The sequence below is a fragment of the Odocoileus virginianus genome, chromosome 26 (assembly GCF_023699985.2).
Source record: "Odocoileus virginianus isolate 20LAN1187 ecotype Illinois chromosome 26, Ovbor_1.2, whole genome shotgun sequence".
Lineage (NCBI taxonomy): Eukaryota > Metazoa > Chordata > Mammalia > Artiodactyla > Cervidae > Odocoileus > Odocoileus virginianus.
This window is the reverse complement of record NC_069699.1, coordinates 28,477,511-28,504,684: the sequence shown is the minus strand read 5'-3', so window position 1 is coordinate 28,504,684 and position 27,174 is coordinate 28,477,511. Positions and strand designations below refer to the sequence as shown.

At 37.6% G+C, this 27,174-nt stretch overlaps 1 protein-coding gene across 1 annotated transcript in view; it reads right to left on the bottom strand.

Annotated features, from left to right (window-relative positions):
* MDFIC2 (MyoD family inhibitor domain containing 2) overlaps positions 1-27,174 on the bottom strand; it is a 108,416-nt gene that overhangs the window by 16,590 nt on the left and 64,652 nt on the right. The window contains exon 3 of the mRNA XM_070456145.1: positions 25,884-25,922. Coding sequence (XP_070312246.1) covers positions 25,884-25,922 — 39 coding nt within the window. The remainder of the gene's footprint in view (positions 1-25,883; positions 25,923-27,174) is intronic.

Sequence of the window (27,174 nt, the reverse complement as noted above, 5' to 3'; positions counted from 1 at the left end):
ACAATATTGTAGTGGTTTTTTGCCATACATTGATATGAATCAGCCATGGATTTACATGATTTCTTAAAAGTATTCTTTGATTTGCTCCATCCCTCCACCTGGTGCAGTGGTAAAGAATCCGCCTGCCAATGTAGGAAGCGCAAGAGATGCGGGTTTGATCCCTGTGTTGGGAAGATCCCCTGAAGTAGGAAATGGCAACCCCTCCAGTAATCTTGCCTGGAGAATTCCATGGACAGAGGTACCTGGCGAGCTACGGTCCATGGGGTTGCAAAGAGTGGGACATGACTAAGCAACTGCGCGCACACACCACACACACGCGTGTGTCCCTCTATCACATCGTTTACCAGTTCTCATTTGTTCTTCCTTCTAAATGTCTCACAAGTCCATCTCTGTTTTTCACTTGCACAATTACCAGTCAGGTTTAATCTTCTGTGCCCTTAATTCTGGATTCCAAGGCACACCTCAGAGATATTGTTGGTTCTGTTGCAAAAGACCACAGTGAAACAATTATCACAGTAAAGCAGGTCATGTGAATCTTTTGCTTTCTCAGCGCATATGAAAGTTATGTTTACATTATACTATAGTCTGTCAAGTGTGTAACAGCATTTTGTCTAAAAACACAAAGTACATACCTTACTTAAAAATACTTCATTGCTAAAAAATGCTAAGCATCCGTGAGTTCTAATCTTTTTGTCATAGTCACCTCAAAGATCACTGATCGCAGATTACCATAACAAATACAGTAAAAACGAAAAAGTTTGAAATACTGTGAGAATACCCAGGTATATAACCTGCCTGCCACTATAGGAAATGTGAGGCTCAGGTTCAATCCCTGGGTTGGAAGATCCCCTGGAGGAGGGCATAGCAACCCACTCCAGTATTCTTGCCTGGAGAACTCCATGGACAGAGGAGCCTGGTGGGCTACAGTCCATGGGGTACACAGAGTCAAACTTGACTGAAGCAACCTAGCATGACTTAGCACAGCATGCACTGTGAGAATTATTAAAATGTGACACAGAGGCTTAAAGTGAGAAGCTACTGTTGGAAGAAGGGACTCTGATAGAATTATCTGATGCAAAATTGCCATAGACCAGCTTCCTTGGCAGCTCAGATGGTAAAGAATCTGCCTGCAATGCAAGAGACCCAGGTTCAATCCCTGGGTTAGGAAGGTCCCCCTGGAGAAGGAAATGACAACCCACTCCAATATTCTTGCCTGGAGGATCCCATGGATGGAGGATCTTGGTGGGCCACAGTCCATGGATGGCAAAGAGTTGGACACAACTGAGCAACTAACACACTTTTCAACTTGTAAAAAATGCATATCTGTGAAGCACTCTACAGCAAAGCAAAACAAAACAAGATTGGCCTGTATTTCAGTACCATTGATCTCAACTATAATAGCCATTCTCCCAAGACATCTTATACACTGTAATCAAAGTGATATCATGAGCAGTATTTTCCTGATCATATTACTCATAAAAAAGCAGAATAAAGCACCTGCGCATCATGCATACACACAACATGTCAGTAACTCTTTCTTTCCCATTCTCTTATTCTCAATGGCTTAACTCAGTTCTATTGACAAATTGCCTTTTGAAAAGAATTAGCTTGTTTTTAAGTTTTCCTTCTGAGCAATAAACTCCAGAAGTCTCTATGAAAATTATTAGATAAGACTTTAAGGAAGGATGATTTTCATTTCAATTCTGCACCAAAACTTTAAGGTGAGTGTGCATTTCAAACATTTGGACTAGTTTTTAAAGCTGTGATGATGAATTATATTTTCCTTTGGATTTAAATTATCCTCTAACTTAGAATTTAGTACAGTGATTATCTGTAGTTGAAATCTGATCAAAACAGAGAAGTGGCATCTGTAAGTATAAGTTACCAAGCCATTAACAAATAAGTATGATTAGTAAGCTGACACTGTACAGGTAAGAAAAAAAGTTTCTCCCATAGTGTGTAAAGTTTGTAAAGTTCACAAAAAGTCAGAAGTGATATCTTGTTGTTAGAATATATGAACTGTCTTCTCCACAGCTTGTGTCATTGGTAATGACACAATACACAAAATAGAAAAAACACATGGCGAAAAATTATTAGAAAGAGCTAGAATCATTTTCCTGATGTGTAGAGCACTGTTTTTCTTAAACTGAGTTAAGTTTGAGATCTGATACTATGACTAACGACAGAACAAAATGAGGACAATAAGGATTCCCTAGTAGTGACAAAAGGGTAATTAAAGGTAACTGATACTCAAAGACATTGTATTTTAAAAACACACATTTTCTTTTTTCAGAGCCAAGTGGGATAGTTTACTCATGAGAGTTGAAGGCTTCCTAAGTATCTCACCTTCTGAGATGAATGGCAGTCAGTAATTCTTGGAATGTGCCATTGTTATATCCTGTTAGATAGGACCACATAAAATCTTATGTTCATTACATTTGTTTTTTCTGTTCAGTTCAATCATTCAGTCATGCCTGACTTTTTTTGACCCCATAGACTGCAGTATGCCAGGCTTCCCTGTCCATCACCAACTCCCAGAGTTTACTCAAACTCATGTCCATTGAGTCAGTGATGTCATCCAACCATCTCATCCTCTGTCGTCCCTGTCTCCTCCCACCTTCATTCTTTCCCAGGATCAGGGTCTTTTCCAATGAGTCACTTCTTCGCATCGAGTGGCCAAAGTACTGGAGTTTTTAATGTTTTTTAATGGAGAAATAAATGAACTAAGTATATGGGATCTTCTTTTTCTTTAATTTTTCAGATGCCAATTCTGGTTAGATGTCCTTTAAAGACATTCAGGGTTTTTTTTGTTTGTTTGTTTTTTAAGACACTCAAGTAAAGCAGCAGATTTTATGTATTATTGTTTTGACTTGTCTTCTGTAGTGCTTCAAGTAAAACTGTCTCAAAAAATATTAGATGAAATGTTTATCAAGGGCCATGACAAGAGAACATGTAAAGCCTTTTCAATCAGCCTTAGTAAATCTCTCTTTTAAAGAGAGAAAAAGCAAGCAAGTACCATTTCTCCAGACATGATAGGACTGAGTGTTTAAGGTGAAAAGGATTCGGGGGGAATCCTGAGAAAATTAAGAGAAATTTAAACACGGCACCGTCCTAGGTTTCCCTGCTGCCTGCAAAGAAACTTCAGTCTTGGGGGGCCGAAGTGGAAATTTTGGCCTAATGCTTCTAGATAATTACCTTTGTTTTCTGTTTGCCACTATACTTTGCACTGGTAGGCAGACATAGGCTAAGTGATATACTTTTATAGCTCAATCCTAAAACTGTAGCAAGAGAAATTCAGTCCTAGAATGTGGTTGAATCTTCTTTCAACATGAAAACAGTTTGCAATTATGAGTCTCCATTTCATTTTTATCCAGTTACTTTCAGTTTAATGTTAGTATAAAGTGTCTCAAGAAATAAAGATTATGTTATCTTAGGGAAAGAATTGAATAAAGTTTTTATAGCTTGATGCACTTGGATTAGTAATAGGTTAAGAGCTCTGAAAAAATAAATGGAACCAATCAGGCTATAAACTCATGTCTAATTGGTGTTGTGTATACAGTTGATATCTTTTCTTACTGTTTGTATTTAAATATAAATGTTAAAAATTATAATTATTCACAATTGTCTCTATTATGTTAAAGCCATCACAGCTTATCATCCCAACTATTTGAATGTCACTGAAAGTCTCTTACTTGCATTATCTCATTTGACGCTCACAACACTATTGCAAAGTATTATTATCACTATTATATGAATGAGGAAGTAGATTGAGGGTCAGAGATTTTAATGGTTTGCCCAAGATTACCCGACTGGTAAGGGGCAGAGCTAGTACTTGAACTTATGCCTTCTAATTCCTATGACAGTCAGACTTTATTTTCACAAATTACTTTATGAAACCAGGCACTCTGATACGAGATCAAGACACTTTTCTGAAGTGTAACTTCTTTGTCCTTTGTGATTTTCCTCTCTAGGTGATCTTGCTGGCGTTTGATTAGGAAGCATGCTATGTGTTTGCCTAAAACCAGAATTCTTAACAAATGATTGCAGTTTCCAAACTTATCCCTCAAAGACAAATGCAAGTGTCATCTCATAGGTGAAGTTTCCTACAATACTCCCCACTCCAACTGAAACTAATTGTTTCCTTTGGGAGTCCCCAGAGACCTGGGCTGGTATCCTCATTATATCCTATAGTTCTGTTTATTGTACAGTGGTTAATTTGGGATGTATTTCTCTTCCCCTTTCTGCTGTGAGTTCCTTGCAGAAAATGCACCTCCATTTGTCTCTGATTTTCCAGCACCTAGCACCGTGTCTGGCAAAAAAACACGTGTTAAATTTCAGATGAATGATGAATTGACTGACAGATTGAATGTGGGGTGTCTCAACTTTCAGTTGACAATTGACTCATTTTCCCTGGTACAGGCTTTTCTGATCACATCTTCTATTGGCCTCTTATCCCACTCTCAGTATGCCAGTTGATCCTGGTGAAAGTCTAAAAATTCTCTCTTGTGTGCTAAAATAATATTTATTTTTATTTTGATGTGAATGCAGCATTTACATTTGTGTCTATAAAACTGTGAAGAATACAAAAAGACAAGCAAAATAAAACCCCCTGTAATTCTACCATTATTAACATGTTTTATTTGTTTCACCAAAAGACAATGGAAATATCTGCTTTATATATTTAGTGTATGTATCTATATATACATCAGATTTATAATATGTAGTGTGTATTAAATTTAGAATATATATTAATGTAACTTTAATGTATTATGATATAATATATATGTATATTGTATACATAATAATATATGTGTGTATATTGTATACAGTGCTTCCAAGATGTGTCACTCACTCACTCTTCTAGAACTGTTGTTGGTATTAACTCATTTAATATTAGTAGTAGTAGTAGTCGTGTTAGTTGCTCAGTCATGTCCAACTCTTTGCAGCCCCATGAGCTGTAACCCACCAGGCTCCTCTGCCCCTGGGATTCTCCAGGCAAGAATACTGGAGTGGGTTGCCATTCCCTTCTCCAGGGGATCTTCCCGACCCAGGGATCGAACCTGGTCTTCTGCACTGCAGGCAGATGCTTTACCCTCTGAGTTACCATGGGGATGATACTAGAAGTACTTAACACTCATTTATTGCTACTTATTTAAGCACTACTAGTGTCATCCCCATTCTTTGAATGAAGACCAAAGAGCACAGGGATATAAAGTAACTTACCCAAGGTCGCCTAACTAAAAGCAGTGGAACTGGGATTGAGATTAAGGCAGCATGACTACAGATCTATGCTTCTTACCATCTTGCTGTATTCTCTGTCTAGATAGAGATTTAAAAAGAACATAAACCTTGATCAGCATCAACATTTTATTGCCTATATTATATATGTTACTGTTATATCATTAATATTTCTCTATATCCTAAAGATTATTTTAAAGCATACATCTCATCTCAGATGTTGCCTCCTCAAAGAAGCCTTACTTACACTAAATCTAAAGGAGTGGCTCTCAGTTGGGTCAGATTTTGCCACCCATGGGACAGTTGGCAATGGTTGGAGACGTGTTTTATTGTCATGAGTGGGATGAGTGCTTTCAGTGACTAGCGGCCAGGAATACTGCTAAATAAACATCCTACAATGCACAGGAACCATCACACCCCTCCCCCAACAAAAAAAGCCTACACAAAGAATATGGTTTTCAATGTCAATAGTGCAGATGTTGAGAAATCCTTGTATGAAATAATCCCAGGCTCTTACCACCAGCAGTTTCTATTACATCACTGTTTTATTATCTGCATAGTACTTTCTATTTAGTTCAGTTCAGTCGCTCAGTTGTGTCTGACTCTTTGCGACCCCGTGGACTGCAGCATGCCAAGCTTCCCTGTCCATCACCAGCTCCTGGAGCTTACTTAAAATCATGTCCATTGAGTTGATGATGCCATCCAACCATCTGTTCCTCTGTCGTCCCCTTCTCTTCCTGCCTTCAATCTTACCCATCATCGGGTCTTTTCCAGTGAGTAAGTTCTTCGCATCAGGTGGCCAAAGGCATTGGAGTTTCAGCCTCAGCATCAGTCTTTCCAACAAATATTCAGGACTGTTTTCCTTTAGTATTGACTTGTTTGATCTCCTTGCAGTCCAAGGGACTCTCAAGAGTCTTCTCCAACACCACAGTTCAAAAACATCAATTCTTCAGCTCTCAGCTTTCTACTACTTTCTATTACCCTAAAAATATTTTGCATGTGTACTTATTTCCTTGATTATGTAGTATATGTCTCTTCTACCCTTGACTGAAATATCACCTTTATGAAAGCTTTGTCTGTATTTATTAATTACAATCTCCTGAAAGGGTGCCTGGTACATAATAGGTACTTAATAAATAAGAAATCAAATAATGTATATCATTTCTTATGTGACATATCATAAAGCATTTAATAGTTCTACCATTCAATAAAAATGTAGATTCTTGACAATTTTTGCTATTATAAATATTCTTAAACATTTTCATGAATCTTTTCATATATCTATCTGTTTATATAGGTTGAAGTCATAAGTAGGGACTTACTGAATTAATGGTTAAATTTCTAAAGCTTTTCATGTAATTTACTAATTGCCTTCCAAAAGGATCATGTCAATTTATACCCACACTGATAGTGATTGGGGGAAGTTTGCATACTTTTTTCTGGCTGACTCTAGGTTTTACCAATAAAATAATTTATTTTTATCAATTCGAGCAGAACTTTGAGCCAAGTCTTCGGTTTTCTATATATGAAAAGACAGTCTTTCACTATCATGAGAAGTGCGAGATTTTTTTTTTTTCATGTTCATTGCCTTTCTGAAGAATTTTTGTTCCACAACTAGATTCATGGGTAATTCTGAGCTCTCCTGCATTATATGGAATTAGACAGTGAAAGACATTCATTTTGGGTTTATATATCCATAAACTTTTGTTGGAAAATATTTATTTGGATGACTGATGGTTGGATTTGGTTTATTTAGCTGATTCTTGCCTTTGTATCCTGAGGCCTCTGAGGTGACATGTCTGTTTACAGACTTTGCAGGATGCCTTTTGGCTTGTAGGTCTTGACAGGTTCATACCCATCCATGACATGCCTGGATAAATGCAGGACAGGGATGTCATCTGTACAGAGAGCCCGGAGGCTGGAAGTCAAGCCACACTAGGTGGAAGGGCAAGAGGTAACAGGAGGAATAAGTGGAGGAGCAGAGCACATGGTCATTTACAGCTCCTTTGGCCCACTGTGTGTGCCCAGTGTATTGTGGCATCTATGAGAAGCCTAAGTGGGGCCTACGATCTGTTCTTTGTGGCCTATCTGGTAGAAGTTTAGCTCAGTGGTCTCCCTCCTTATACATACACACACTAATAGAGGACAGGGCTTCCCAGGTGGCGCTAGTGATAAAAATCCACCTGCCAATGCAGGAGATGGAAGAGACACAGGTTCGAACACTGGGTCGGGAAGATCCCTGGAGGAGAGCATGGCAGCCCACTAGTATTCTTGCCTGGAGATTCCCGTGGACAGAGGAGGCTGGTGGGCTGCAGTCCATAGGGTTGCACAGAGTCAGATAGGACTGAAACAACTTAGCAATAGAGTACAAGTCCATCCAATGTAGGTTAAAACAGCTATTTATATTTATTTTTTAAAGGAAATGCTCACATAATAGATATTTTGGTGTATTTTTAATGTATATAGCAATTAATATGGCAGCTTATATTTCTATTGTTTGTGCCCACGTGTGTGTGTGTGTGTGTGCGCGTGCACCCAAGATGGGCTTGCTCATTCCCCCCACCTTTTTTTTTTTTTTTTAACTAATAGTGATTTACAAGAAAAGCTTAGAGACTGCTGGTCTAAATAACAGAGTGAGGCCAGCCCTCTGCATCCCCTTCCACCTGAAGGAAAATCCAGCTTGTTTGGCTTCCTTTCTGTACTGAGGGTGTGGCTGCTGGAACACTGACAGCCACAGCAGCCGCAGTAGTGGCCTGAGTAGACTTTTCCTCTGAGTTTCTATAGTGGTAACAGGATTAACAGACTCTATTCTGGAAGTACTTGGGTGGCATAACACCTCCCAGCAGAACTATTCCTGACAAGGACGTGCAGATGGAAATGCATATTTATGTCACTTAAAGCCTACCAGAGACACAAGGATTTAAGCTATAACAATAAATAGAAAAAAAAAAAAAATTCTCCAGCGTTTTTGGTAACCCATACTCAAGTGCATTGACGGTGCTTGGCGAAAGACCTACAGTTTGCTCCTTGTCCAAGCATAAAATATTCAGTATTCTAGCATGTGAAGGTAGCCTATTTGGAATATATTTTAGAATAGTTGAAACAAACTAGCACAAAGTCCGTTTACATTTCCAGGTCTTAAAAAAATAATAGGACAATTCTATGGAATGTTTGGACCATTTCAAGGAAAAAAGTCTTATTTTAAAAAGTCTCCACTTAATCCATGTATTAATCATGATAGGTTTTAAAAATTGTCTCCATAAGTCACATAGACACAGTGGTCATAGCTTCAAGTTTAAAATATTGTCTTTATAGCAATCCTTGATAGAACTTCTCTTAGCTTCCTTCTCAAACACCTCAGACAAGATAGAAAAGGAAAAAATGCTTATGCCCATAAACTATGGGTTTGATTTTTCTGGGAAAAACTGATACAACCTATCAACCCATTAGAACTGAACTGAAGAATCCAATCAGTCTGGCACTTTGGCTAGGTCTGCTGAGAGGGAAATGAACCATGTCTGTTCCTCCCCATCACCACCCCCAGTCATGGTCCGGAAAAGAATATTTTATATTAACTGGAAAATTGGGCTTCCCTCTCCTTTGAAGAAGTGTGCTTTTTGATCTGATTGGAGAGCTGTAGTCTTTTTTGCCACTCTAACCAATCCAGATATGATTTGTTGCAATAAGCAGAAGATTTTCAAGCATTGTTTGAGGTTTTCATTACATTACCTGAAGAACTCTGTGAAGAAAAGACAAGAAAATCTTAAGGAGGAAACAGATGGAGGTGAAAAGCCTGCAGGATAGATCCAAAGGGACACAGTGAATTAAGAGATTCTGAAGATGTCAACATTATGACAGAGTTAAAATCTGCCTTAGGAGCAGTAAAACACAGAACTGACCCCACAGCAAATATCAGTGCTCATGTAGAGGGTAAATATGAACAACTCTCCCATAGTTTAAAATTAAGGGACAGAGGATTAAACTTGATAAAAAAATGGCACTACATATAGAGGTCAGAGCATATAAGTCTCACCTAAGAGCTATAGTTGCCTGAAGAAACCAAAACAGTTCAAATACAGACTTTGCTTAAAGATAATCTTGATATATATGTCCTGAGCAGAAACAATTTACGAGTGCGAGTCTGTCTAAAATTCACTAAGAAGAGACCAACAATCCTGCAAAGCATTTTAAATTATAAAAATAAAAATATTTTTCAAGCACCCAGACAAGCAAAATTAGATCATATAAGAAAGAATTGTTCTTAGGTTGTCCCCAAATCATTCTTGTCCAAAGTCAAGTGCCAGAAAACAGTGGTGCAACATTTTTTTTTTTTTAATTTGAGGGAAGATTAGGTCTTGACCATTTTATACTCATTCAGTTTGTCTTTTCTGTGTGAAAAAGTATACAAAGGTGTTCTCATAATACTTCATCAGAAGAAGATACACTACTCTGAAGAAAGCTAACAAAACTTTTTTTTGGAAAAAAAAAAGTTATACTTTCACTTCCTAAGAAAGCAAGAACAAAGTTAGGAACGCAAGTTTTGAGGTGCTGAGGCAAGGAAAGAATGATAGTTGTCCTGAGAAATAATTAATGGTTATAAGTTTTAAATTCCAGTGAAAGCACTGAAGTGAATATCATCATTCAAAACTAACTCTGATTGGAGGTGACAGAGCCAGAAACCAGGAAGTGTTTAGAAGTATTTGGTCTCCTTATAGGATGGTATCTGGGTATAATTATAAAGCAACTTTTGCATTATTAATTTTTATTCTTCATTATGCCAGTTACCTGGAAATTATACATAAGAAAGATTCTCAGATAAAACCTCCACTCACAAAAGTGTTGTCTGAATTTTCCAACTTCTTGTAATGAGCATGAGTTTTCCAAATTTTCTGAATCTTTCAGGTTTTCTTAAATGAGCATTTTAATGCAAAATACTTTTGTAAAAGCTGAGCAAAATAGATTTCTTCATTGAAAAAATATTCCCTTTCAAAATGACCAATTAAAAATGGGGTGCTTTAAAATGAATGTTATAATGTCCTAATGTGATGATGTGGATTAGAATCCAAAGTTGTCAATGGAAACATTAGTGTCTGGAGTGGTCAGTATGCATGCATTGATAATTTTATTCCTTGAAAAGTGTTAGAACTGTTTCCTTTGTTTAATGAAAGAATGATGAAGGCAAGTATTGTTATGTCTTTATCTTTCAGTGATTCTCTAAAATATTTTCATAAAGAAAGGAGGAAGAGAGATTTCAGGCATTTTGAAGAAGACGCTGGAGCCAGTGAATGTTTGGATGAGGAACCCGTCTCAGAACCGTATGGGATGCTGAAGAACTCAGAAAATCATGGCAGCGATCAGCAGTGTAAGTAATACAGCTGTACTATACAGCACCTTCTATTCAGTGTTTTCAGAGCCACTGTCTTTTTTGATCTGCAGTTCCTTTCCTCCCAACAGCACCCTCCATGCCCACAGACATTTGCGGCTCCCAACTTTGTGAATGCCCTTTATAAGAGCCATTCTCTCTGCTTCGAGTTACCTTCTTCTTTCCCTACCTTACGCAACTTCTCCTCATCCCTCAAACCCAGAGGAAATGGTACTTTATTTATCTAACAACTACCTGTCATATGCTCCTGTACCTGCCAGGTTCAGGGACGATGGGGATGAACAAATTCCATTTCCCATCCTCATGGACATTTCAACTTCTCTGAAGCCTTTCTTGACTTGTGAAATATGTCCTTTCTGTCTGTCCTTCCATTATGAGTGTGTCTTTCTCACTGTGAGGAAAGATGTCCGTGTCTTGGTGTTCCTGAACTTACATAGCATTTGGCGTAAAGGTTGAAAGAATGTTGAGAGGTGTTTGCTAACTGATGATAAGCAATGCCATGTTTAAATTCTGGTTCTCCTGGCTTCTAGTTGTGTGCTCTTTCCTCTATATTATATTGCATCTAGAACAGTTACAGTAATACCCAGGGATGGTGAAATATTTTCAGGTAAGTTTTCAGATATGAAATTCTTTGGAAACTTCATCCAATTACAGAATTTCAGATGTTGGATAAACCATAGGTGTTAGTTTCATCTTCCACTCATCAATTCATCCATCCATTCATTCACTTAGCACCTGCTATAATAATGAAAGTATTATAAAGATTATAGTGATAACTAACATTTGCTCCACACTGTAAGAAGCTTTGGTTAAGGGCTTTAAATGAATTTTCCTTTAATTCCTATAGTAACCCAATGAGGAGGTTATTAAAAGTACAGTTTAACTAGCAAGGAAAATGTAGTTTAGAGGGGGAGGGTGCTGTGCTTTATTCATTGGTATGTTTCTAAGCTAGAAAAGATTGGAGTAAGATTTTGAATTGAGGCATGAAGCCTGCTGTCCTTTCCTTTAACAAAGATACAGGAGCAAAAAGATGAATGTGTCATGGTTGTGCCTTTGGGGTCTTTATGGTCTATTTATAGGAGGCAAACAAGTCAACAGACAGATTGCCCACAGGCATCCCATCTCTGTCATCTGTAACCTGAATTTTGTACCAGTGAAATTCCCCTTACTGACTAGTGGCTGGTCAGAAATCCCCACTGAGGCCAAGGTTCAAATGAAGGGACAGAAAAGACAAAGTATGATGAAAGATAAGGCACTTTGGCTTTTGTTCCACTCCCTGGGACTCTGATGCATATGATTCTAGCTGGCTATCATTGTTAAGGAGGTCTTTCATATTTAGAGGGCACTGCAATAGTAGATGATGAGTGTTAGTCTTCATTCCATCGGCTGGGTAGATTAATCTCCTAATTCTCTTTAAGAGCCTCTATCAATTAGATTGTCATAGAAAAAGAACCCCTGAGCCTGGCTGAAATCCTTTGTGTCTCTCAGGTGAATTCTCTATCTCACTTAGAAAATAATAATATTAACCATGATCACATCCACCCTTTATGCTTTAGATTCCTGTAGGTGCTTATATGGTCCAAACATTCTCCCTAAGGTTTATAAAACAAAGAAGCACTACTTTGGAGATCCAAGAACTTAAAGAGAAGAACAGTTATAGCCATGAAGAGTTGGAAGTTTTCGTAAAATTTGTTCTTAGTCATTGGAGATGAAGACTCTTTGAGATTCTAGGTTCTTAGCTTCTGAAATGCTTTTATAGTGCCAAAAGATAAAACTAGTCATTTTAGTTCTTTGTTAAGAGTACATTGGCATTTGTATTTTTGTCAAATGAGTTATATAAAACTATGCATTTTAAATAATTTTAAATAATTGATATTTATGGATTTGTTTGTGTCTATGTGCTTACAATTTAGTATGTTGAATGGGTAGGCTTTCAACAAAGCAATTCTTTGCTACTGCTGTATCTGCTTTGGATTAATCTCACTTTAACTGAATGCCAGATACATTTGCAAGAGCTCAAAAGGTTGAAAACAGTAACAGAAATTCTAAAGGAATAATACTTAAGGTGGAACCATAGGGCCTCCTGGGTTACATGAGCTTCCTTGCCACTTAGCTAATGGAATATTTAAACCTGAAATGAGCCAACAATACTTTGTTTGAAACAGGTATAAATATACCCAGTGATTCCAGCTCAATAATTGTGACAGACTGGAAAGATGATTTTTTTTTTCTCTGAGAGCGCTCCATAAGTCATCAGAAGATAGTGCTGATGTTTTAAAGGAAATATATTTGCTCTTGTTAAGGTTGCTCTGAGAGGAGTATTTTTATAGGTGATCAGCTTGTTGAGTCCAGAGGGTAATTTTGCCTCATTTATACATCTTGTTGGCATGAGCCCGTGTAGATCTCATTTTATAATATCTAAGAGAGTGATTCTCAAACTTCGTGTGTACCTATTATGAGTCACAAGGCAACTGAAATTCAGAGATGTGAAGCAGCTTGTCGAAGATTCAAACCCAGTTTGTTCTAACTGAAGTTTTCTTTCTTGTTACCATCTATCTCTGCACAGATTCCTTAAAATCATCTGAGATAAGTGCAGAGCACTGATAATAAAGACTTTCATCCAATACTTTGGGCACACATATGTTTAAGAAGATGTTTGAGTTAGAATTAGAAATGATTCTCTTTTCCTTTCCGAGAAAAAGTTACTTTTCTAGATTTCGAGGAAACTAATTGCAGTGACTCAATTACTAAAGATGAGAATTCTCCTCTCCTAGGAAATGAAAAATCTATTAAATTCTCATACTGTTATAAAGAGGCTTAAAGCCTGGAGCCCTGTCCTAGATTCATCACCAGAACTTAACTCTGAAATATTTCTTTTCCCAACATACTACTCAGTTTTGAGAGTATCTTAGGACAGAACCAGGTCAGCATAGTTACATGCATTCAACTTAATTCACATAAAAATGAGCAAATAAACATTAGGCCTTTTTGGGTTCTTTTGATATTTTTTTCTCCCTCAGTGATAATTTACTTTTATCACTTTTTAAGACCCGGTCTTGGACCTTTTACTGTGCTTCTCTCTGTGGTACCTTTTAATCCATCTGACTTCTGTACATTCTTCCCTCACCCTTGTGGTTTCCTTTCTTGTTTGACTAAGCTGATACACTCTCTGTATTGAATATACACCAATCCAAGAGTGCAATATCTCTAGTCTTTATATATTTCTCCCATGTATCTTTATTCTTTATCATAGGAGACATTGTAGAAAGCACCAGGTTTATGTAGAAACCAAATCTTCATGTGTATCTTTATAACTAACAAGCAGAGGTAAAAAAAAAAATAATTGAGTATGAATGAAATGGGATTAGTAAACTACAAGAAATAGCCTAAATATGTTTTCTTCTAAGTTTGTAAGTGAACATTTTTGCATACTGATTGAATGTCGCTTCTGTCACATTCTCCTTGGATCAGGCACCCTGCCTTCTTGCTCAGTCTCGGGAGCATGTTATGATGGTGGGTGAGTGACCCTGGTGGATATGCAGCAACGACTCATTCCTTCAGGCTGATGCCTCAGTGATGGAGGTGTTTTGCTTTATTATGTTCTCCCACCTAGACTGGAAGCCCTTTGGATAGGCTCCAGATGTTCCACAAAAAGGGACACTTTTTATAGAGAAAAACGCTTAGTTTTCTCATTGGCAGCACTTAATGAGTGTGCCCTCTGAAGACAGGGAAGCACCCTGCAGAGGATGCATTTAACACAACCCTATAATTTCCGCAGCGCTCACTCAGAGTCTGACTTTACAACTGCCCCTTCACCTTCACCAGTGCCCAAGGCAGTAATGGGGTCAGTTAGAGAGCTTCCTTCAACACTTGGGAGTCTACCCTCTGAGACTTCAGTGGAGATAAACACCAAGAGAAAATCCATCCGTCTGTGTTTTTTTTCCCCCATTCATTTAGAAGTTCACTCAGCAAAATGCCATTTCCAATTCTGTTCTCTGTTAAAACACTGCAGTTGATAACATCACTGTAATTTTTGCAGTATTTCCCCCCTCTTAACCACCCAACAAAGAAAGGAAATGGAAGAAAAATGTATGTTAAGTGAAAACATAATATTATATCCTCTTTGACTTTCGCAAAGGGTGTTAAAACAGATTCATTAGTTTTGACTAAATGCAAGGTTTCTGTGAGGATTTTCGATAAGTGATGTGACAGAGTTGATACGTGTGCTCAAGACAATGGAGGTTAAAACTGTTTTGAAAACATATTCCTCTCATATATCTCACATGTTGAGCAAGCAACAGAATAAATATATGGTAGATATTTTTCAGTGTAATAAAAAGATTTTCAAGGTAGGTCTCTCTTTTCCTGAAATACCTTTTTGTGCCATGATGAGCTAGCCAACAAAAGAATTTTGAGTGGGGCAGGTTAATAAGAGAAAGTAATTTATAATACTGATATGTCAATATGTTTTTTAATAAACTTTTCCCCAGATTTTCTTGAATTCTCATTACTGTAAGAATGATAATTATATGTCTTCCTCCCACTTGGAAAATGGCACAAGGCGCCTGTATGCAGTTCTGCTGTTCAAGTCATCACTAGAATAGAAATGTCACGACTCGGTTAACAATGCTTTATTATTCACATGGATCTTTTTTTTATAGTGTTCTTTATCTCAAAAACATTGTAAATCAGATATCTGCCTCCCACTCTTTTGTTCATTTGCAAATTTTTATTATTCTAGTTGAAGAATGCAATGGTGTGTCTAGAGTCAGTGTGTTCTGTTTATGTTCTTCTTGCTTCAAAATCCTGTTTTCTGGAAAAGGGAAGATGCCAGAAGCATGCCTAATCCTAGCTTCTTTATGCATTTGTAAGAAAACTCTGTTCTTCTTCTGGATCAAAAGAAGTTTGGTGTTTTGAATCCATGAAGATGAAACAATGGAATGAAAATATACTTAACATAAAGGAAAAGTACTTTAGATGTTGTACATCTTTTAAACTTATGTCATTTGCTTCTGCATCAGTTCTCCCTGTTTCTCTGTGTATGTGGTTTTTACTGCAGCACTGCTGTGCTCAGTTCAAGATATCAATGCGTGGTGGTGGTTTTGTTGAAATAGCTTCAAGGCGTCGCATTTAGAGATATGTCACTAATAGAAAGAGTGTTGACCTCCTAGGATGTAAAATCATGCTATCGAATTTTTGTTCCATCACCAACTATCAAATTGTTTATTGATATGATACTTAGATGATTTAAAACACTTTAGAAACAGTGTAAAATATAGCACCTTATGCCTGAATTGAGAAGTATGGTATTCATGTAGATTAACCAACATTGATTTAAAAAAAAGATCCCTCAGAAAATATGTAATATCCACCTAACCGATGAATTTGAAGTGAGACAACAGTCAGTAATCCACTCATTCATTTAAGAAACATTTATGGGTTATTTATATAGTACTTAGCAATACACTCGTTGCTGGTAGATACACAAGGATGAATAAGACCTGGTGTCTGTCTTCTGAGTTTACCCTTCAGTGGAGTATCAGGCATTCGGATGACTTCAGTAGCATATGACAAATGGATAATAGGGGCATGTACACAGTTCTGTGGATGCAAATTCAGTTCTGTGGATGCTTGGTGTAATGTAGATAGATATCTAAGAGAGATGATGTTTTCACTGGATCTCAAAAAATTAGTATTTAGCTGCCAGGTGGCCATTGATATTCAAGGAAGAAGAAAAAATTTGTAAAACACAGAAGTGTGAAAACCAGTATTTAGCAGAGCATGGTAAGAACGTGGGGGAGGAGTAAACAGAAGTGAGAAGAAGGATGAGGGGAGTTATGGTGGCGTTTTTATGTTTACCTGTGGATTTGAGACTTTAGCCGTTGGGTAGTGGTCATTGATTTAGGGGGAATGGACCCCAAGGAAACATATGGACCCTTGCTTTGGAGAAATGCACCATACACAGACGTATAATATAGATTCCCAACCCCTTACCCCCTGAACGTACAGACTATATCCAAGTTCCCTTAACTCCTGTTTAAGTGCCTAAAATAAATATTTTAAGCAGAAATCAAACAAAGTCATGTATTTGTCTTAGAAATGCCAGGATGGAGGATGAACTGGAAGGAAAGTAAGCTTCGTCCTCACCACAGCTCTGTAGGCTAAGCTCTGTTGCTGTCTACATTTTACATACGAGGAGGCTGAGGCACAGATAGGTAATATAAGTTCTGAACTGTAATTGCAAATAGTAAATGGCGAAGCTGGGATTTATATTCAGGAAGTCTGGGTCCAAAAGAGAAGATGAGCTTTTAATTGTTATGGTGCCCTGCCTATGATAAAGTAGACTAAATAGGCTGATAATAATATTCATAGTACATATAATAATCAATATTCATAATTAGCAATGTAAAGGAGAAACTGTAATGATATCTATTTGAATAGGTCACCACAATTATTCGGATTTCTTGTGAAATATTTTGTATTTATATATTTGGAACTGAATAAGGTACTAACAGTAGTCTTCACTACCCTTAAGTTTTAGAAGTTTTGTTATAAAGAGTTTTGTTATTTTTTTAGAGATAAATGCTTATCTCAAACAGACAATAATGCAAATATACTGAAGAAAATGTTATATTATTTTCACAGTAAATGAATGGAAAAATCTTGATAAAAATCTTCTAATTAGAATTTAATTCGAAAAGTCACTCATCTTTAGCATTTTCTTTATATCTCAGAAGAAATTGCCTGTTTTATAACTGAAATTAGGCTGCAAAAAAAGAAGTTTCACTTCTAGAGATGGCCTTTTTTTTTTTTTTAAGATAGCACAAAAGTTTTGGGAGTAGGATCTCTGGTAGGCTTGTTTGGAGTTGTCTTTCCTCTGCCTTCAAGTTACAGTACATGAATACACATAGGAAAGAAAAATATTTCCAAAGTCAATTTACTGGAACCAGGTGCAATACTCAGAATTGCTTACTTTTTACAAAATATGGTGTTAAATGTTGAAAATTGAGAAAAAATGTTTTATATACTTTTATAGAGGTAAATGTCTGTTCCTCTCATTAATTTTTTTACATGACTTCTTTTGAAAGGATTGAAGTTTATTTGTATTTTGGTTTTCTTTTTTGGTTGAGATGTATAGGCTAAATTATACCTCAAAGTTCCTTAGTTCATTCTTTTAAATGGGGTTGAGTGTCTGCCCTGTGACAGCTACAGTCCTGTACTCGGTAAGGAGAAACTCAGATAAAAGACCTAAGTCAGTTTTCAAATTGCTTCCAGTCAAAGAGCGGACTCCACTCAGGAGACCCTGGTAATTCCATGTAACAAATGATCTGACATAGGTTATAGGGATACTGGTGAGTGGCACCCAGCTCTGTCTCCATCATGAAGGAGGTCTTCCCAGAGAAGATGTCAAGAGCTGAATCTGAGGAAGCATAGGAAGAATGCCCTTTTGTTAAAAAAAAAAATGTAAAACTTTCTATGAATAAAAAGTTCAATTACAAGCATTCTGGTACACATGTTAAAAGGGGAACAAGCAAAGATAAGTAAGGAGGGTAGAAGCAGATAGAAAAAAAATAAAAATTCAGAGACAGCCAAGGAAGTTGGGTGAGTGTGTAAAAGAATTTAGCGGTCAACATCACCAGCACATTTAATAGGGACATTGTATATTCTGAAAGCTCCTTATTGCATAAATTGGTATACCCAGTGCTGCAAATATGGCTAAAGAAAATACTCTCAACTATACTGATTTTAGCTTATAAAGATTTATGTTGCTGACAGAGACTGACTGGATGTCCACTGAGCCAAATCTACTTCTTTCTGGACACAGTACATTTTCTGGCCTCCTTGCATTAGGTACACGGTTCTGTGCAAAAGGGATATGGGCAGAAGTGAAGTGCCTCACTTCTAGTTTGTCCTCTAAAATATGCCCTGTGATTCTTCACAGTTTGTTTTTTTACTTCTTGGACAGATTTAAGCAAAGAATGCAGTAGAAAATTCTGAGGGTCCCCATAGGGATGGCAGAGCCACAAGATGAAAAAAACTTGGATCCCTGAGTCACTATGTGGTGGAAGGCAACTCAGATATTTATCTGCATGGGACTTTGGGTGGCCAAGAATGATCATTTATTAAGTTAGGCTATAGAAACTTGGGGATTATTTACAGCAGGTACTGTTAATCAATATGGTTAACAGTATGTTAATTGGAATACAATGCATATGTAAGTTAATCAATAACTATGTTTAAGTAATTATTATTTAGTAATAATGATCAAAATACTATTTATTGAGTTCCAGGATTGGTACAAAATACAATATATTTATTTTCTGATTTTCCCTTATATGAAATGCACTTAGTAGATACTATAATTGTAGTATTAATATAATTGAATAACAGTAGAAGTCATCACACTATAATGGTTAAGAAATTGAGGCTCAGAGAGTTGGAGACATTTTACTTAAGGTCCTAGAATTAACAGGAGTGTGGCCAGGATTTGAATCCATGCTGACACATGTGGTAGCTATCCACTTAGCTGCTTATGGTCTCCCATTGGTAGATGCTGTAATACATGTTGAACAACTAATACCATGTATTATTTTAACAACAATCAGTACAGGTACCTTTATTCTGTAGGATTATGCAGAAGCTCCATTTCACCCTTAAGAGAAATTCTTTTCACTAGTACATCCCTTCATGAAAATATGTATTTAATTGTGGGCTAGTATGAAAACGTTTATTTTTGACCACTAGAACTATTTTTGATTCTCAAAATCTCTACAAGCTTGTTAGCATTATGCACATAATTGATGACTCACACATATGAGTACATGTATACACGCACACAGTAGTTAAAAAACTCTAGCCAAATGGATGTTTGAAAATAATAATAGAAATCTGTCTTGAAATTGACTGATAGGTGTTATCTATTTATATTATTTATTATACCTTAATGTCCAGTTTCATGTAACAAAACAAATTTGAGCTGTGATACAGCAAACTGTAGTTTATGAGTCAAGGATTCTAGTCTTTTGGTGGAAATCTCTCTTTTTTTTTTTTTTGAGATCTCTTTTAAGTAGAGGTTTCTCCTTGGGAACAGTTCATCCCATCCCTTCATCCTGCTTGAGTTATGAAGACAGTGCTCCGTGATAAATCCATGAGCCAAATATATATTCAAATATAAGGATGTTGTGCACACATCTCACCTAACTTGTGTTGTCATCCTCTTCCCAGGTGGGAGAAGAGGATCTTGACACACAAAGGTCTTTATTAAAAAGGTGAACTTCAATTTGAATAAAAAGACCACATGCTGGTCACACTCTGCTACTTTTCCCTGCTTGCAGGTGGCTGGCTTGACCCTTAGGAGGGACCAGCAGCGTGAAGTACACCGACACTGGTCCGTCTTGTCATGCTATTGCTCTGCAATTTTAACAGATCCTTTTCTTTCAAATTTTTTTTTTACCTTTCCTGATGAAACAGCCGTATTGTTATCAACTGTAAATGTATTAAAAACTCACAAGGGCATTTTAGTATGTGTATCATGCCTGAAAAATATTATTGCCTGACAGGCCCCCATTGGCAAGTGAAAAGAGGTTTTATTGAAAGAAACAGCAGTAGCAAACAGCAAGCAGTGCACAGGAAGGCAATTGTTCTTTTAATATTGGAGTCACACGTTCACTTAAGATGAAGGCTCCTCCCTGCCCCTGCCTCATCCACACCCAGAGGCCCCGCCAGACAAGCAGCCCTGCCGCCTCTCTCTGGGATCAAGCTGTCAGTGCAGACTTGCCTTCTTTCCCTTTTCCTGAGCTAAGCTCTACCCCCAGAGCTCCCAGCGCCTTCCTGAGTGAAAGCTCTCAAAGAGCTCCCTTGTAAATTGCATCACTCGCAGGGCACTCTTCAAACTGACAGAACAAAAGAGCCAAATTCTGAAAGTCTGGGCTGAGTGACTTGTTAGTCGTGCTGGTTGATTACCTCTTAATAGGCTCTGAGAATGGGCCACAGTCATTTTGATGCTGCTTAAGGAAACCTTGTGGAGTTCTTTTCCAGTTAGTTACTATTGAAGGTTGATTTGCTTAATCAGCAAAACACACAGTAAGGGGACAGAGACACAGAGCGAGAGAGAGACCTCAGAAGGAAGTTCTTACTACTATCCCTCACCCCATCCAATCATTGGTAATAAAATTACTCGGACTAGGAGTTAAAAAAAAAATTCTCATTGAAAAGGACTAAACAGGCCTGCTCTGATGTATGTGTGTATGTGTACATTTCTCTTCTAGAACTGATGCAATACCAAATAATAGGGTTTCCTTGCCGGCTAGTTAGCACTGAGTTCCCCAAGCTTTATTGTCTGCTCCTGCTGCCCCTCTCCTTCCTCAGCCATTAATGAATACATTCAACCGGCCAGGGTCACTTTATTATTCTGACATAATGAACTGGGGGTGTGATTTCCAAGTTCTGAGGCTGACACTGGCAGGGTCATGCTTTCACCTCGAGGTGCCCCAATTGTGTACTCGACACACTTGGAAGAATAAATATTGATCTGCTTTCTGAGGATATGCGGCCATGTGAAATGTTAATGCTTTTAAACGGCTTTGGACATAGAAAGTAGCTATTATTACCACTATTATTATAAGGTATAAAATCTCAGAGAGTATCTCATCTTCACCCTTTATCCTCATGATTGGTGTGTGTTGAGCGCCCGCTGTATTCACATCACTGCTCATGTGACTGGGTACGGTGATGACATTCACAGACAAAGACATTGATTTTGAGACTCGCCGGTAAGGACGGTAAGGATTATTCTCAACAGTAATTATATACATATTTTATGGACTTCCAATAACAAATGTTTATTCTCTCATTGGGCCTCATTCATTATTGGGTTGGAGATTTTCCATTTGTCTTCTCCAGATGATTCATTCTCTTATATGAAAAGAAGGAGGAAATGGCCATTTAAAATCATAATTGGCCATAAAACTTTGGGGCCCTAAAAAGGATAGGGTTAATATCTACCATTTGGTTTGGCGAAAAAAAAAAAAAATTCTAGGTAAGTTTGGATACTAAAAGTGAGTTCCCCCCAAAGCCATGGTGTAGGAGATAGTCATAGTTAAACTGTTCTAAATAAGAACAAGTGAAATTTGCGATTTGGATGGTACTGGTGAAGCTTGAAGGAAATAAAAGTGCAGCAAGGTGGCAGGAGGCAAGGACCCACCATGGAACAGAGGCCAGTGAGAATGGCCAAGTAACATAGTTAACAGTATGGCTATTTGTATAGTCAAAGCTGAGGTTTTTCCAATGATCATGTATGGATGTGAGAGTTGGACCACAAAGAAGGCTGAATGCCGAAGAATTGATGATTTTGAATTGATGATGGTGTTGGAGAGAACTCTTGAGAGGCCCTTGGACTGCAAGGAGATCCAACCAATCAATCCTAAAAGAGATCAGTCCTGAACACTCATTGGAGGGACTGATCTTCAGCAAGCTGAAGCTCCAGTACTATAGCCACCTGATGCAAAGAGCCGACTCATTAGAAAAGACCCTGACGCTAGGAAAGATTGAAGGCAGGAGGAGAAGGGGACGACAGAGGATGAGATGGTTGGATGGCATCATTGACTCGACGGACATGAGTTTGAACAAGCTCCAGGAGATGGTGAAGGACAGGGAAGCCTGGTGTGCTGCAGTCCATGGGGTCACAAAGAGTCAGACACAAGTGAGCAACTCAACAACAACAAATAGCAAATTTTTAAATGCTTGTAAGTTTTGCTGATAAAGCCCTTCTCCCCTTTGTTTTCTTACTTTAAACTTTGGTAAAAATCTGTTAGGCCCCATATAGATCTGAGACATGGAAGGTATTTGCAGTGAGTGACTTGGGACTGAGTATGAGACAATTTTGCTTTTCTCAAGGGCTCTAGACACTTGAAGAGAGGGTTGTGCTGCCATCTGAGTTACACATTTGTTTATTAAGTCGTTCATTTACCTAATGTTTATTGAGTATCTATTGCATGCTAGGGACTCTGATGGAAATTGGAAATACAAAAGAGAGTAGCATTGTTATGACCTGTGCTTAGTACAGGTTATGGTTGTATGTAATGGGATGCACATGTATCTGCTTTGCAGTAATTTGAAAATTTATAGGGATCCTTTGTGATCTATACACATAGCAGAGTTTCTGTTCTGCCCCCACCCCCACCACCAGTTCTTCCTTACTTTATTTTGGCAAATTAATTCCTTTAATGGTTCATAGCTTTTCAGATTTTGCTCAAGTAATGCCTCCCTCCTCTCTCCACCTAGTCACACCTTGCCAAGTCCTCTTCACAGCCTTGGATATCCTTAGCCTGAAGAAACCTCACATTTTTTTTCTAATTTAATTGGTCTGGAGTTCAGTCTAAAGCATCACAGTTTGTAACAACTGCCAAGATGATTCTAGTATGTAGCCAGGGTTGAGAACTGCTGTCCAAATGTGTGCAAATAAAATCTTATTGGTACAGTGTCCTACGACTGCATTTGACAGCAACATTTATCCTTTCCTTTATATTTCCTTTTTTCCCCTAGGAGAGGAAAACGGGCCCTTCTCCTTTCTAACATGACCTTTTGTATCAGGAGTTTGCATCTCCTTATCTTCTGCTGTCCACAGGATACGTCTTCATTCACCATGATCCCCTTTCCCTGTATTTTCACACTCTCTACTGACTCTGTCTTGCCTCCGCAGGCTGACTTAGGTGTGCTATAGCCTGAAAAGCCTTCTTAAGCTAGTTTTTCAATCACCCAATTACTCAGAGGGATCCTTAGCACAAGCCACTTTACTATCTACTCATTCCTTGATCCTTCATGATTGGCTTCCATCCTCACCAAGTAAAATTGATCTTTCAAAGCCCTTGTGGTAATACATGCTAGCTGCTTAATGCACATTGGTTGAGTGGAAAAATAAATGAATACATGACTTTCTAATAATCAAATCAATGATCTTTCATCAGTTTTCCCCCTCCTTGATAACATGGTTAGTCAGTTCCATGACTCTGATCCTGTCTTTTTTAGCAGAGAATGCTGTTGTTGGTGGGTTTTTTTTTCCCCCCATTCTGATATTTCTTCTATGACCCCTTGGCTGGCCACTTCACAGTGTTACACAGGTTTATGGGGGTGTGGAAGCACACAAATTTGGTCATCAAATCAAGTCCCTGCCACTTCATAGTTGCATGACTTACAACAGATTGGCCACCTCACCAAGTCTCATTTCTTCATCCATAGAGTGGAGATAAGACAACACTGCTCTGAAGGTTGATATGATAATTCAGTGCCATTGGGAAGGCATTAAGTGCTCAGTTAATGTTAGTGGATGTTTGCATTGCAGTGGATAGAAGCTGCCTGTGGGCAGTCACCAGGCCATTTTTTCTACCACTATATTCTTTACTTGAAATTTACAGTGTTAGGCTCAGGATCTTTGAAAAAAAAAATGTGAATAAATGAGCCAGTGCATTGTTTCTCTTAATGGGTGATCTTTCTCAAAGCCTTGCCTTAGGCTCTGTTCACTGTTTCCCTTGCTGACCTCATCTATTTCTTGATGACCTTTGATGTCATTTATTACTTCACCTCTCTTCATGTAGATAACCGCCACATTAAACTGAAATCAGACTATGCTTGTTGTGCCCTCCATATCCAGATATGTTGCCTTTAAGACATTTCCCAAGCAAGTGTCCCAAAAGGCATTTCTTTCATATCTTAAAATCACTATATTCAGAAAAGAACTTGTCTGTCTTCTCTCTCCCTGACTCTTATTATTCATTTTAATATATTCATTATGTATATTTGGAAGAGCCTGCTATATAAAATATATTTGTGGGATTTCGCTGGTGGTTTGGTAGTTAAGACTTCACACTTCCAATGCAGGGAACATTAGTTCAATCCCTGGCCGAGAAAGTAAGATCCTGCGTACTGTGTGGTATACACCCTGCCCCGCCCAAAATATATGTATATATATAAAATATATATTCAAAGTATATAAATATGTATATATTTAGAGTATATAACTATGTGTATATTTAAAGTATAAAGTATATATATTTGTTTAATTTATATATACATATACAAATAGATGTGTTTATCTATGTAATGACCTCCAAAGAGTTCTACCTGCCTATCTGTTGATTGGCTCAATGATATTCCCATCTACCAAATGTTATTCTTCCTAATATATAGCTCAGGTTTTTAGCTACCTTCCCTAATGACAACCAAAAATAACAAGAACTGTAATTCTTACAAGCCCACACTTCTTATGCTGCCAGTGTTCTTTTTGACCCTTATTTTAATCAAAACTCCCTTTTATATAAACAATATTTATATTTTAAGCAAGCAATGCATAGTTACAATTTTATTGTGAAAAAAAAGAGCTCAAGTGATATGGAAGTATAAAAGAAAAGCAAAATTCTCACCTCACTCCTGCTGCTCGCTTCATTCTTACTACTCTTTATGGAGGTGGTTCCTATTTTTGGTTGGGGATAACTCTTTTCTAGATTTTTCACCTAAATTGATGAACATATACATGCCTGATTCTTACTGAATATAAATGGGCCATACTGCATTTGTTAACGTGACGCTGGCTTTTTACTCCCTCATTAATATGTCTTGTTCATTTAGCCCAACCTCTTCCTAGAGGACTGTGGCCCAGTATAGCCTCCTACAGGAGCACCATGACATATTAGGCAGACTTTCATTACTGAATGTTTAAAAGCTCCCTTGCTATTTATTCCCTATTTCTCTGTGTCATCTTTTAACTAAATGAGAAATCACATTTCACATTTTCTGTCTTGGCCTTTTTGTACATGCCTAACAGTGAAACTTCTACTTATCCCTCAAACCCAGCTCAAATGTTAGTTATACATGGGGTCTTCTTGGCTAATTCTGGCTTAAAGTGGTATCTTAGAGAAATTGCTTAATCCTTCAAGGACAGAGACTGAATTTTTTTCCATCCCTTAAAGCAAAACACAGGGTCTTAAATAGGAATACTCTGAATAAGCGTAATGTATAAATGAGAACATGATTTTTTCAACTTTTGTTATGTAACATGTATGTAGAGATAGGCTTATAAGCACCTTCAAAGAAAAAAACTGATTGTGGTGTACTTTGAATAATGCAGATGTGTGATGATGTGTATGCCAGTGCTGTGGCCACTATACTGTGGACACTCACAAAGATGGAGTCCTTCCCTTAACATATTACACCAAAGTGCCCATTATCCAGTACAGGAAGCTATTACAAAGAAATCAAATGAACCTACCAGGGTCTTCCAGAGGACTTTGAATTGAACTGGATAATCCTAAAATAAAGGAAATTAAGAATAATTATTTGCACGAATATCCAATTTTTTTGTCTTTCCGAGGATACGTTTACCTTTTTTATCCGGGAAGAGAACCCCACTTTCTAAAAGAAGACCTGTTCCACATAGTATGAGTGGAATGGTCTCTTCCATCCCTCTTCCATGCACAGAGACATGGTAAGCTACATCCTGTGTGACCCAGCCGTGGTGGGGCTTTGTGGGCCAGCTGTAAGAACCAGGTAGTACCTGTCAGGTTGTTCCCTGAAAGTGAGAGTTCTCTCCTCTTTTGTGACGTTGAAGATAACTGATAAAAGTTATCTTTTTTGCCTAGTATAAAAATCTGAGAATAAAGCTAAAACAGGGAGCCAAGTAGCTGTCAAAGCAGGGCATTGACTTTGTCATTTGAGTGCCTGGATTCTCTTACTCCTGAAACTCAGCTACTTTTGGAGATCCTAGATATGAGAATCTATAAGTTCCCTTTACCTATGCTACTTGGGTTTCCATAATGGGAAGAGGCTCGCAACATTATGTAGGAGGTTTAAATAACTTTAAATATTTATTTGATTCTGTTTCCTTCCCATCTCTTTTTACAGGATGTATGCTGATGAAATTCTCTAAATTCATTTGTTTAGTCTCTGCTTTATAACTCCTAAAACATTCACAGAGTAGAAATTGGAGGCTGGATTTTGTGCTAAAATGTCTGGTAAGAAATAAACTGAGATGTGGTTTTTGGTGACCTGGTCTTTCATCAGTTTTATTCAATTTACTTGAGTGAGAAGAGGGGACAAAAATGTATGTGTATTGAGTTTCTACTCAATTCAACTCTTTCATGACATTTACCCCTTTCATGTAAGTACTCTGATTCTGACTTAGAAGATTTTTAAAAAATCAAGATGATTTTCAGAGTAGGTGCTTTGCTGAAGGTCACTGGCTGGTTAGATGTGGTCAATTTAAGATTAGGATCCTATTGGGTCTGACCTCTGAGCCCTCCCTCTGCACCATCTGGAATGTCATACAGTTAGGAAGAGTGTTGACTCTTAGGTCTAAAAGCGCATTTCTAACTTTTAGTCAACTGCCTTGACATTCATGGTTTGGCATTATTGTTTGGGGGGAAATTATGTTATGGAGAGAAGTATGTTGCTCTATAGGGAATTTGGGATTTGAATTTGGAGACATTAATTCTAGTTCCGTGATATATATATTTATATAAAATAAATATAAACATATACATAAATATAAATATATATTTATA